Source organism: Mustelus asterias, chromosome 22 (genome assembly GCF_964213995.1).
Source record: "Mustelus asterias chromosome 22, sMusAst1.hap1.1, whole genome shotgun sequence".
Lineage (NCBI taxonomy): Eukaryota > Metazoa > Chordata > Chondrichthyes > Carcharhiniformes > Triakidae > Mustelus > Mustelus asterias.
In genome coordinates, this window is record NC_135822.1 from 63,273,033 (window position 1) to 63,287,430 (window position 14,398).

A 14,398-nucleotide genomic window follows, 5' to 3' on the forward strand; every position below is an offset into this window, starting at 1 on the left:
TTACTATATAGTTTGCATCATTTTTCAAAGGAAATCAACTGAAAAACCAACAATACTGGCTTACAAAGAACTGTAATGGAAATACATTTTTTAACACTGATCTTAAGTGATTCCTAACTGATTTGAACTCCCACAATGTGTGAAACTGGTTTGTATTGTGACTGTAGCCATGCATAACATTGCCTCATTGATCACTGCTGAAATGTACTCGGATATTAATCACACTGCATGCATCACCACAGTCCTGGATGCATGACATTGTTTGTGTGGCTACAGGATGTGGGGAGGGAAGAACGTGTTGGGAGGGAAGTCACGGCGGAGCAATAGTTAAAAAAAATTTTTAATCACCATCTCCGCCGAATAAATGCTAAAGATTGTGTGAAGTTAAACCTTTGGTTTGAAGCTTGCCCATTCAGTTTCCCTTGGGTCAAATGCAGCTAAATGCCTCACCCAGAGGCATACAATATATTTACATGTTGAATCACTGCAGTCGCCCATTTTGTAGCTCTACTACTAATTTGCAGTTCATTTAGTACTTTCGAATATCATGCATAATTCCTTGCTTTTTATTTTGAAAGCTCCTTTTTGTATTGTTCAACTGTGATAGCAGGCACTAACAGAAGCCAGAAAATGCAAACTAAAAAGATAAAAATTAAAGCAAATAAGGATCGACCAACCGACTGTGAAGAGAAGGAAAGACAGAGGTTGAGCTGAAAACCTACCTTGACTCCATCGGCCTTCTTGTTTAATAAACTTTTGGCTGCTGTATTTTGAAAATGGAAAAGAAAAGAAAATTACATTTATATCTCAACTTGCCATGACTGTCCTGTCAGGATTATAATGTATCTGTTTCCAATTGCGCTGTAAATACTGCAAACAATACACTCTGTCCAAGTACAAATAAACCAGCTCGGGACACCAGATGCTCAATAATATTCATCAGCAAACAGGGTCTTTGACTCCCTTGTTTTTCCTGTTGCATACACAGGTCCAACATTTGCCTAACTATGGCCGTGCGCACATCAGCTTAAACTGATGAGCCCCTCTACAAATAGTGCAGCTGCCTGACTGCCTCTGGAGTGCTTGCGCATTGAGAGAATTTCCCCCCCACCCTCTAAAGAATTGGCTCAGGAGGAATTAACGAGTCACATATCATAACCCACGACCTCACAGTTCAAGGGGAAGATCATTCAAGGGGTTGCAATGTTTGCTTTACCCATGTGGTTGGGCTCCATCATTTCTTCCCCCTCCCCGATTATCGATATTTACATTAATCTACCATATTCAAACAGGAGGTTGTTCAAGGCAATCCCAATTGTTGTGTCACAGTTACCGGTAACTTCAATCCCTCAAAAGAAAAAGTAAATCATGGAACAAAAATTTGGATTAGATGCATCAGAAGCGTACCAAGAGAAATCGCATTACTGTAATCATCTGCAATACCAGTCTGGTTCTACCCAAAAGATCCTAATCCATTCCTTTGTAAATTCTTGTACACTTACCTGTAAAACGAACCACTGACAGGTGTGTAGTTAATTTAATAACTAATTAAATTAATTAATTGTAAAGGGTGGCGGATAGCACAGTGGTTAGCACTGCTGCCTCACAGCACCAGGGACCTGGTTCGATTCTGGCCTTGGCTGACTGACTACATGGAGTTTGCACGTTCTCACCATGTCTGTGTGGGTTTCCTCCCACACTCCAAAGATGTGTAGATTAGATGAATTAGCCATGATAAAATGAATGGGGTTACTGGGATAGGGCAAGGGAGTGGGCCTGGGTAAGTTGCTCTTTCAGAGAATTGGTGCAGACTTCATGGGCCAAATGACCTTTAGTACTGTAGGGGTTCTATAGTTTTATACATATGGGCAACTGATATATAAGTAAAAAGAGCGTATGCCAAACAATCTTCCAGCCAAACAGCACTGTCGGAGACCACCAACAATGCCTCAAGAAGATAACTCACCACCACCTTAAGGGCAATTAAGGATGGCAATAAATGCCAACCTTGCTCACATTCAGAAGATGAAGTTAAAAAATATTTTTGAACTGGTCATTTTTGCTCATTGCAGTTTGTGGAGTTGTTCATTGCCTTATATAAAAAGCACACATGAAAAAAAAACTTTCTGCAAATCCCAGCTACTGCTCACTGCTATTATCTTAACATCAACTGCAATCTCCAGCACTCTCCCTGAAATTGGTCCCAGAATTCGCTGTTCCAAAACCTCAGGAATGAGCCCGAATCACACACTCCTTCTCAAGAAGCCTTCTGCTGTTGCTGAAAAATGAAAGAGTGGGAGTCTGGAGGAATGACAGGCAGGAACAATGTGCCCAGTGATCTCCACAATCGAAATGAAAGGCCAACCATCCATTGGACGCCTGAGTCAATACAAAACCCAATACAGGATGTAAGCCTGTAAAGGAAATGCTACAACCTTCATGCCTGATTTGATACAGTTCTCGCAGACTAGGAAATGAATTGGTGATAAAATGGAGGCATTGAGGAAATTCAGAATTCCAAAATTTAAACCTTCAGCTTTTCTTCAAAACCAGATGTGAACTCTGGTGCCATCTTACGGTGTCACTTAAGCTGCCACAAATCTAGGATTGATTTCACTGTTTTAAAAGAAATTAATCTGCAAGCCCCAGTCCTAATGTGAACCCTAGTCTAACCCCATGCACTGATGTACACAAGTTTAGTCATCATGGTGGAAAGTTTTCCAAGTGTCACCTTGACATTTTCAAACCACTGCAAACCCAAAGGACAGTTTCAATGTCACCATCATATAGATCTCCCTCCACATGGAGAAAAAAGTCCATAATTTTAGAAAGCTTAAAAACCTCCAACTAAACTCAATATTGTATCTTACATAATGTATTGCTTCCAATGTACACATCTGTTCAGGCATAAATGTGGCTAAACTGAGGTGAAAACAGCAAAAGAGAAAATAAAAAATGGAGAGGTTAGGTCAAAAACAAATCAACGATAGCAGAGTTAAGTATGGAGCTTGTTGGAATGGCAATGAAGCCCTCCTTACCTTGCAATAAGTAGAGGTGGAGTCAAGGAGACAGATGATTCAAAAGAGAAAGACAAGAAATTAAATCAAATAGTGGCCAGTTTTCAACAGTTCCTTGTGGTTCAATGAGTCTGAGGTCTCCATGTTCCCATGGCTGTGCCTATCTTCCTGCAGCACGACTTCGAAAGCAGTTGAAACATTACATCAATCCTATTTACAATTGCCCGTGGTCACCATGCACAAAGCAAGGAAAGCTTACGACCCTGGCAGTTCTCAGAGGGAATGATGCCTCTGAGCAGACATTGCCTGACTGGAGATGCCTCTGGTGCATAGCTCTGAAAAGCAGTGTCCGAGACCAAATCAAACAAACTGCATCACGACCATGCTCCAAAGTCTAAAATATCTATGAAGAAAAAGGAAAGCATTTGCATTTCCCTTCAAACAGATGTCTCAAAGCATTTCTTTCATTTTGGAGAAGAATTAGTGACTCCAGGTTAGATCAATTTACTTGATTTGAGTTGGATTCTTGTCGGACAGAGATGCCATTATCATTTGGTTTGTTGGGCAAGGGAGAAGAGATTTGGACTGAGGGATAGAAAGGGGAATCCCATGAAGAGTGCTGTGCTGAGGGATGGAGGAGAGTTTCCTAGCTGGATTGTTGAGGGTGGAATGAATGCAGTTGGTTTGTTTGGGAAGGGCTGTAAGATGCGACCTCAGTGAGGAGTTTGGTGAAGGGATATGTTCACAGGAGACCAATAGTTTCTCCAAAAGGGATAGGGTGGAAAAAACGTAGTCAATATTGACTGCACTTGTGGCCTACCAACAAAGGAAGGAGAGAGGTCACTTGAATCCCTGATTGGAAAATGGAGAAGAGTGAATTCTAAGTGAATTTAGATTGTTTCCCTGGAAACTTGTGCAAGATAGCACCCTCAACCAAAGTATCAATCTTAATCTGAAGTAGTGTGTTATTTCCATTTAAACCTTTTTAGTTGAACAATTTCAGAAGGTCTCATGCTTAACTGCTCTCCAGCACATGACCCTGTAAAGAGTTGTAGTATCTTCATATTATTTTACCACCACACATGCAACTCATCCCACTGCCACAAGATACTGCGATAGGGAGAAATAACCTCTTAACACACAAAACAGAGCAAGCAAGCCCCATTTTCACATGCATACGGCTTTTTCTTTCTGCATGCAGCATTCACTTTTCAAAAGTGCAAGTACAGCCATTGACACGTCGAAGCAACAAATCAGTCGGCGAGGCAAGAAAATTATCCTCACACTATACTGACACTACATATCATCCCCAGGGTGTGCAAACCCGGCTCTACTTCCGCCACATAAACTTAATCCCTCCTCTCTCCCCCTTACCATCTTACTCTGCAAGGATGTTGAGATAGTTTTGTGTGAATGTTTCGCAAGTACAGCTGCCTCAGTGTCTTTATAACCGAGTTGAAACTCAGACAGGCCAAATACAATTGTTACTTTCACAAAATCTGTTTGATTTTCATATTTTTTTTCCCAAGGACTGGCAATAATTGGGAATTCTGATATCAGGCTGCTTTTTCTGCCCAGTGTTAATAGTGCCCAGGAGTACATTGCTTAAACGAGATTACACTTGAATAATATTCAAGTATAGTCTGCATTTTTTGAGCTCTGAGTGTTTAACTGCATAAATCTCATTGCTGGCAAAGCTTTTGTGATATTTGAAGGGACATTTATCAGTCAGATTCTGGAAAAGCTGGTTCATCCAGTATTTGACTAGTTCCCAAAAGAAAATTATCCTCACGCTATACTGACACTACATTATCATCCCCAGGATATACAAATACTGTCAATACCACCTCTCCTCCTTAGGGCAGACTCTCATATTCACAAGTACTATCTAAATCTGAGACTGAATGTCAGCCGGTGTAATGAGTCTCAAGGGGCGTAATGCTCAAGCCCGATACTCTCTGCACTCAGTGTCTACACTGGAAGACCCAGCTGAGATCACTGGGTTATCAATCAGGTTCAGGGACCCAGGCTGGCCAATGTCAGGATGAGCAAGTCCATGTCAACACCGTCATGGCTGTTCTAGTTAAGGTTAGATTATTCAATTCAGGTAAGGGTTTCAAGCAGGGAAGGATGTGTGAAAGGAGGCAGGCTTCTGGTTTGTGTGATAGTGACACATCATAATGCGCATATCCACTGAGGGGAGTGAAAGAGTGCTCTTTTGCTGGACTTCCACTATGTATTCATTATGTATCCAGGCACAATTTGGACAGGCAGCATTCCAAACTCATTAACACTAGCTAATCCAAATGTTCTACAGCAAGTCTTTCTCTCACTCGAACAACATACCATTGCTCTTTGAGAAATTAAGTGGGAGGTTAGTCCCCAGAGACCAGATAAAAAGATGTGCCAATGCCTAGCACTCCTGTTAAATATTAGAGATGATCTAAACTGACGAAACCAAATTCAATTTGTCATGTCTAAAACCCACACCTGACTTGTTTCAGACGACAGCAACAGTGCTACATAAAACATTGCACAGTTGTGCAAGACAGGGGCATACAAAATAGACTGCACCAAGCAAGACAGACACTTAAAGGACCAATGAGGTTAAAAAACATCTAAACCAAACTGACTGCAGCAAATGGACATTACAATCTCGGCTACACTACACAGCAAGCAACCTGATCAGTTGGACCAAGAGCTTGCTGGTTTTCCGAGTTCTAACTTTATGGTCAGTGCCTCTGGATACAGCAGGTGTTTACTGTCATCAACTTGAACCGCTCAGAAGAACTGCATCAATTGTACATTAATGCTTAGGCTAAAATATGCTTTTGCCAAGCAGCTCAAAGGCTGATCTCAAGCATTACCTCATTCACAAATTATCTGAAATCAAACTGATGCCTATTTGATTGAGTGCCTGTAATGGGAGTTCCTTTCTCATTTCTGATGGTCCTCACATTAAAAAAAAATCACCCAAAGCTTCTCCTTGCTGCCCAGCCAGTTAAAATGGAATTGAAATATTCAGACAACAAATACATGAGGTAGGGTACGTTCACAAGGTATGAAAGCAGAGCATTAGTTCTGAGCATGCCCTCCACCTGCAGTGTCCGCCCGCACACGTCTACCTTGTTCAACGAGACCAACAGTCGCGCTGGCGGCAGCTGTCATTGTAGCTGGCGCAGTGGTTTGTCTGCCCACTGTTGGCGGGAATAAAAAGAAAGCAAGTAACATCAGCAAAACACTCAGCATTGCTTCACCACACACTAAATTTATTCGAGGTGGATTACTGTGCCACATATCTCTATGAACTTTTGTCAAATCCTGATGCACATCTGCAGTCATTGGAACTCCTTTCTTGCATATAAATCGAAATTCGGCACCATCTTTGACCACTGCGTCTAGAACGATGCACATGGATAACTATTTAAGGCTCCAATTCAATTACAGTGGTTCACAGGATTTCTCATACTATGGAGTTTAACTGGTTTTACATCAACCATCTAAACCCAATGAGCCAGACAGGAGCCGTGAAAGAGATCTCTAGAGGCTGCCTCTTCGCAATGCCAAGGGATTCATTCTCATTTTTTGATGTCCAATTTTGATATCCTGTTTAACTCTCAAACTTTGCTGATCATTGATGCAATTCCACAGCTAAACTGGGAACCACAGCAATATAGGCAGCTTATTGGGGCATAAGTTGCAGCAGATAATCAGGAATTCTACCTTCCTTCTGAAAGTTCAGTCAAATCAGGGTAAACATGATTCAGAACCTTATAAATTGAAGCGAAACAGCAAATGTGTAGACACCCTCTAACTTCAGCAGAAACCTCATTAACTCTACACATGGTTCAAATTTTACTAACTTTGCATGCCAATGTCTGCAACCCTATCCTGCCTGAAATGCTGTAGTTCTGCTTCATCATGCAAGTTTGTTCACTTCCCTTCTCTGCTCTCTTCCTTTGTCCAGCACCATCCACATCATCCCCACCAACCATTCTCACTCACAACGTACACAAACACAGTCATCAATGAATTGAAACCCACCAGTATATCAGGAGCAGGAAACCCTTCTCTCCTTCAACCTAACAGATTCCAGATAGCTTGTCCAGATAGATTTTCCTGGCTGATAGCAGGTGCGTTACCTGGGCTTCAGAGAATCGTAGCACCGTTGGTTACATTACTAGACACGCAATCTCGAGGCCCAGACTAATGACCTGGAGGCGCGAGTTCAAATCCCATTGTTAAATCAGCGAACTACCTTCTGAATGGCCACTCAATCATGCCAAGACTGCTGTGACCACTGTAGGAATATCACTGCAGTGGTTCCAGCAGACAGAACACTAGCCTCTCGAGGCCATGTACAGATGTGCAATAAATGCTGGCCTTGCCAGCAAAGCCCACATGCTGTGAATTAATATTTTAAAAGTGAATCTATATCCTTTAATTGGACTGATGATTGAGAATGCACACAGTCTGATGGGATCCAGGGTTGCTTCTGATAACAAGCTTCACAATTAAGCACGGGATGCTTGAGAGTGCAGGGGAGCAGTTTGCCTCGAATTCTCCCTCCACCAAGAATTGGGAGAGAGGACAGAGGGTGTCTCAGCTACAAATGTAGGCAGCGCAATTGTGCTGAACACATTGCAAAGCTGGAGTCAATAATTAAATAGAGTAACCGAAAGTGAAGGATCAATCAGCAGGAATGTGCATAGATGGCACAGGCACTCCTCTCCAGGTTATTTCTTATCAAAGGGAGAGCGAGCTAGAATAGACATTGACCAGGTGTGATTATTCAGGCAGTTCAGGATGGGCAATAAATGATAGCCTTGGCAATGACTCCCACTTCCCACTAATTAAGAAAAAAAATGTATAACTGTCATAATTTCATAATTACAATTCTATATCATCAGAACATGGGCTGCTTTGGAATAAACACGGTGTCCATTAATTCGTCCAAGGTAATTTATCAGAAGGGAGATAAAAGTAGTTGGACTTACAAAGGTCTATGACATGTAACGTACATTGCTTTTATAGTGAATGAGCTGTATATAAATACAGGGAAGGAGGCAAACCCAACTCACAGAATGGAGGAGCAAGACAAACTGAATGCTGTCCTTATACTGAGTAGATCTAATCGTCTGTGCTGCACAATCATGTTTGCTCTCCATATTGAGCAGTCTGACACTCTCATGATGAGTCAGAACACATTGCTGTGAATCATAGAAGGAAGGAGGTGAACAATTGCATTGACAATTATAGTGGAAAGCTGACACTTGTATTCTGGCAGACTTGAAATCCCTGAAACATTTTCTTTCAAGTTATAAAGTCTGGCACACCAATCCTTGATGCGGCGATGTACCAACATTCTCATAATGAGGAGACGTGGAATCAGCAAGGACAACAAAGGAAAAATTCAATAGCTTTTTTCATGTGAAGGTTGAAAAATGTTAAGCTCCTCAAATCGTGCAGTTAAAATGTTCAAAGTTGCTGTAAAGGATTGTAAAATGAAAGAATGATTGTGTGCATGATATGTGACACTCTGAGATATGAGATTGTTTAAAATTATCTATTATCATGCAAAAATATATGCTTCACGAAAGGTGAAAAGTGAAGCTGAAAATGCAAAGGTACTGAGGAAAATGTGTACAAATTGTACTGCAGCTAGAAACTGGTCCTATGCAAAACATTTGGTCTCCACACAAATGTTATAAATCAATGACTTGGCTCTAGAACCCCCACCCATTCCCAATTCCCATGTCTCACCCACTCCAGCTACATACTGACTCCAGCCTCATGTCCCTTCTCAAACTGCCTACTTCTCATGCTTTGGTCATGAGTGCACCTTCACAAACCATTTCCAGCAGAATCTGCAGACACTTCAACTGCTTGCAACCAACTTTCTTGACTTCTTTCCTTAAATGTCTCCATCCCTCTAACCTCACATAAATTTATCAGAATGATACCAGAACAGCAGAGGTTGAATGACACGAAGAGCTAACACAAAATACAAATTCCTGGAATTTAGGAACATAGGGGTGATTTGGCCCAAATTTTCCAATATTATGGGGAAATAAGAGGGTAGCTGGAGAGAAACTATTTGGAGAGTCCATGAATGGGGGCAGAGTAGTCATGTTAGAGTTAAGTCTTTTAGAATAAATGAACAAACATTTTTACAAGTGAAGGACAGTCGTAGTTTGGAAATTTGTCCCACATAAGGCACATAATGCTGAGTCAAGTATTAATTTTAAATCTGAGGTTGAAAGATTTCTGTTCACCACAGGTATTCAGGGATTTGGACAAATGTGGGGTAAACGGAGTGAGGTCAAATATCAGCCATAATCTCACTGAAACAGTCTGATGAGCCAGATGACCTAGGCCTGCTCCTACATTCCTCCAAATCCATCTTTTGCTCACCAACTCCTCAGTTCTCCTTCCTCTGCTTAGCATTCATTTTCCCAAAGCATGTGAAGTACTGTGGGTCTCTTGAAGAAGTTTACTGCTGAAAAAAATTGTTACCATTTCAACTTTGTGTACGGCGCCAGACTTTATTTTAGAATTGTTAGGTGCAGAAGTAGGCCATTTGGCCCATCCTGTGTGCATCAGCTGTGAAAATATGTCCCACTGGTTTATTCTGAGACAGCTATTTTTCAACTCAATAAAAGCAGTTGCTTGTGGGTTATTTAGATGACTAATGAGCCAAGCTCCTGAAATGCCAGAAGCATCAATGGCGTGCAATTAATTTGTACATCAGAGTTCCAGAAGACATCTGACTGTGGGTTCAATGAGAGAATTGGCTGATTTGAAACGTACCTGAGAAGTTTCGTGTTGCTAACATAGTGGTGAGGATGGCACCCTGGATGGGAGAGAAGGAAAATGTCAGCCAATGGAAATAATTTAAACTATCACATCACAATCACATTCAAGCAACTTTCACGATCGAAAGTTTGTTCCAAAGCATTTCAATTCAGGACTTTTAAAATGCAGCAACTGTTTCAATGTAGGAAATGCAGCAGCTAATTTGCATTCACAAACAGCAGTTGATAAATAATCATTCGTTTCAGTGATGTTAGTTGATGGATAAATCTTGGTTGAGACACAAAGGAAACTATCCCTGCTGTTCTTCAAATTGTGCCAAAGGATCTTTTTGCACAGCTGAGGGGGCAGTCAGGGCCTCTCAGTTCAAGATCTCAAATGAAAGATGGTCCACATACCTCCAACAGTGCACCATTTCCTCGGTACTGCATTGGACTGTTAGTCTAGATTGCATGCTCCAAGTCTCTGGAGTGAGGCTTAGACTTATGGCTGTCTGACCTGTGATGAGTGTTACCCACTCAGCCAGGAATGACTCACAAAATCACAGAATACTACAGTGCAGAAGAGACCCTTAGGTCCATCAAGTCTGCACCAACTCATGAAAGATCCTGACCTGCCCACCTCGTCCCACTTGCCAGCACTTGGCCCATAGCCTTGAATGTTATGGCGTGCCAAGTACTCATCCAGGTACTTTTTAAAGGATGTGAGTCATCCCACCTCCTCTGCTCTGCTCTCAAGAAAACAACATAAGCCTATCCAAACTCTCTTTATAAACTCTCCTTAAATATTCTATCTCAGGCAACATCCTGGTGAATCTCCTCTGCACCCCTTCCAGTGCAACCACATCCTTCTTATAATGTGGCGACCAGAACTGCACATAGTGAGGCTGTGGCCTCACCTTGGGTTTGTAATTAGCAGCAATGGACTGAAGATATCAGGTCTGGTCACTTACTCATTCAACACCTACAAAAGATATGCAATTTAAAGTTGTTTCCACTTCAGTTCATTTCCTTTTAAATAAATCAAGTTAGCAGTTTGGAAATGAAACATAATGGACAAACTGCTTTGTGATACACTGAACTTCTGAGGCCATCCAAGGTTCAATATTGTTCCAGTGAACAGTCTAATCATTACATCACAGAATATAATTCATGGTGCATGATACATTTATATGAGAAGGTATCATGCAAATCTCTTGTGTTTCTTTAGTCTTCTGTGTACATGAGTTGATATTTTCCAAAGGTTTTTCTCGAGTATTGTGCAATTACTAGAAATGTCTAACCTTCAAAAATGGATTAAATGGCAACTTTCTGGATTTTACCCAAATCGCAATGTGCAGATACTTTATAATTCAATTTCTTTTATCTACTTGTGATCTGAGTTCGCTAATCACAAAGGTTTTTACTTTTATTTGTACTTGTGTGGTATGTGTGTCAATCTTCACTCAATGGTAGCCCGCCCTCCTTCAAGTAAAAAGGTTGTGGGTTCAAGACAAACTCCTCAAACTCAGCAAGCGCTGCATTTTCAGATAAGACATGGGACTGAGGCATTGCTAACTCTCTTCAGGTGCACATTGAAGATCCCTTGGCAAGATTCGATAAAGAGCATTTAGTCTCTCCATGTATAACAGCCAACATTCATCCCTCCCAAAGGGAAACAAAAAAATCAGGATGCTGAATATAATCAGCAAGGTCATTCTGATGAAAGAAAGATTATTGATCTGATATCTCAATTCTGTTTCTCTCTCTGCAGATACTAGCTGCCTTGCTGAGAATTTCCAGCATTTGGTGAAATTTTATTGCCTGCAGTTAATTAACTGATTTAGAAGTGGCATAGTGGTACTGTCATTGGACTAGCAATCTGGAGACCCAGGGTAATACTCTGGGACTCTGGTTTGAATTCCAGCATGACAGGTGGTGGAATTCGAGTAAGATTTGAATAATTCAGTGAAAACAATGTGGAATTACAAGTCTAATGATGACCATGAGACCATAGTCGACTGTCGTAAAAACCTATCTGATTCACTAACGTTCTTTAAGGACGGAAATCTACCGTCCTTACCTGGTCTGGCCTACATGTGACGCCAGACCCACAGCTATGTGGTTGATTCTCCACCATCACCATCCCTGGGCATGTCTGTCCTAAAAGAAGGACAGGCCCAGCAGTGTTGGTGGCAGAGTGGTATAAAGCTGGGAGGGAACTGCCCCAGGAGTCCTCAACATTCCAGGAAATCTCATGGCATCAGGTCAAATATGGGCTGGAAACCTCCTGCTGGTTACCATGTACCATCCCACCCCTCCCCTTCCTCAGCTGATGAATCAGTGCTCCCCCATGTTGAACACCACTTGGAGAATGGCATTAGGCATAGTGGTTAGCACTGCTGCCCCATAGTGTCAGGGACCCGGGTTCAATTCCAATCTTGGGTCACTGTCTGTGCGGAGTCTGCACCTTCTCCCCGTGTCTGCGTGGGTTTCGTCCAGGTGCTCCGGTTTCCTCCCACAGTCCGAAAGACGTGCTGGTTAGGTGCTTTAGCCATGCTAAATTCTCCCTCAGTGTACCCGAACAGGTGCTGGAATAAGGCAACTCGGGGATTTTCACAGTAACTTCATTGCTGTTAATATAAGCCTATTTGTGACACTAATAAATAAACTTTAAAAAACTTTGATGTTGCCTGAATGAGTGAAGCTCCAACAGCATTGAAGAAGCTCGACACCATTCAAAACAAAGCAGTCTGCTTGATTGGCATCCCTTACACATATATTCACTCTCCACCACTGACGAATAGTGTGTACCATGTACAAGATGCACTTCAGCAACTCACCAAAATCCCTTAGGCAACATCTTCCAAACCCATGACCACTATCATCTAGAAGTACAAAAGCAGCAGATACATGGGAGCACCAACATCTGGAAATTCTCCTCCAAGCCACTCACCATGCGGACTTGGAAATATACCGCCATTCCCTCAGTGCCATTGGGTCAAAATCCTGGATTCCCTTCCTAACAGCACTGTGGATATACCTACACCACATGGATTGCAGCAGTTCAAGAAAGCAACTCACCACCATATTCTCAAAGGCAATTAGGAATGGGCAATAAATGCTGGCCTAGCCAGCTACGCCCACATCCCTTACATGAATATGAAACACGCAGGTCCTTGTGCTAACACCGAAAACAATACTCTGTAACCAGGCTGGGAACTGTGCACTAGGGCAAGTCTCCTTTTCATGTTCAGATCCAAAGGAGGAGAAAACTATCAAAACATTTTGAAAACTGTCATCACAAGACTCAACACACCAATAATTAGGATAGAAGATTCTCAAATTCTACTTGACGCAGCCCCTGATTGGAATACAATCTTTCTTACCTTGAGTTTTCGCCTGGCATTGAATTTCTTCAAACACTCCACAGTCTCTTGACGGTGCATCATGGACGCAACAGTGGATCGTTGCTGAAAGCGAACAAAACATTTCATTTCAAAAAGACTGTTTTTCTGTAAGATCACTTTTTGCTTCAATTACTGTGAACATATTTACCCCATTCATTTCCTCAGCCCATTAAAAACAGTACACTTTCTATATTAACTCACTAGGCCATGTGTTTCTTTTTAAAAGTGTGTGAACTGGGCATCATCAGAATCTTCTTCATACCCCTTTTAATCTGGGACACTTGATCATCATCCCAGACGGAGGAGTTACATGTGAACAACCCACATTATACACAGCAAATAACATTCTGCAATAACATTTGTGAAATGGTTCAGTCCAACTGATGTTACTTTGTGAATAGATTTCAAGGTGCAAAGTTTCTGCTTTCCAATTTGTAATAGCCAAAGTGATCCTATTTTGAAACTGGATTCACACTACCTTTGTGGATGATGATGCAAGCTGAAGCTACTCTTCCCTCTCCTAATCAATGCAAGTATGTGAACACTTACACAGACCCAGGGGTGTTTCAGAGCCTCGGTGGCAGTAATACGTTTGGCAGGGTTAATGGTCAACATCTGGTTGATGAGATTCTTGGCCTCTGGAGTAACTGTGTCCCACTCAGGGGAAGGAAACTAGCACGGGAGAGAAAAACTGCAATAAGACAAGAGAACTTGCAAGAGCAAGAAATGGCATGTATCTTATCCACAAGTTCACTTTCTGTTCATATCTGTTTCTTTTACTTGCATCAAATGGAGGTGAGAGTTATTACTGCCTTGGTCAGTATTAAGTATGGTTTCATTTCTAATTTAAAATAAATGGGTTACAAAAGCATTTTCAAAGACTGCAGCAAGTCCCATTCACCCATCACCTCTCTCTAACCTATACTGGCTCCCAGTTAAGCAACATCCAATTTCAAAATTCACCATTCCACATTCCTCCATGGCTTCACCTCTCCCTATCTTGGCAATTTCTACTCACAACCTTCAAAAGATATTTCCACTTTTCTAATTCTGGTCAGGGTCTCTTGATGATCCTTAATTTTAATTGCTCTTAAATTTTATGACTCTATGCTCAACTGCTGGTGGCTCTGCTTTCAGATGCTATGGCACTTAGCTGGAAATTCCCTCACCCTCCCCTCTC

At 41.7% G+C, this 14,398-nt stretch overlaps 1 protein-coding gene across 50 annotated transcripts in view; it reads right to left on the reverse strand.

Moving 5' to 3' along the window:
• The window catches only part of LOC144510121 (calcium/calmodulin-dependent protein kinase type II subunit beta), a 268,446-nt gene that overhangs the window by 70,522 nt on the left and 183,526 nt on the right, over positions 1–14,398 (reverse strand). For 12 of the 50 annotated variants that reach the window (XM_078239418.1, XM_078239446.1, XM_078239463.1 and 9 more), the window contains exons 10-14: positions 13,768–13,890; positions 13,198–13,281; positions 9,828–9,870; positions 6,116–6,214; positions 723–763 (exon numbers count right to left, since the gene is read on the reverse strand). In XM_078239418.1, the coding sequence (XP_078095544.1) occupies positions 723–763; positions 6,116–6,214; positions 9,828–9,870; positions 13,198–13,281; positions 13,768–13,890 (390 nt within the window). The remainder of the gene's footprint in view (positions 1–722; positions 764–6,115; positions 6,215–9,827; positions 9,871–13,197; positions 13,282–13,767; positions 13,891–14,398) is intronic. The other 38 variants (XM_078239439.1, XM_078239421.1, XM_078239447.1 and 35 more) reach the window with 4 other exon arrangements.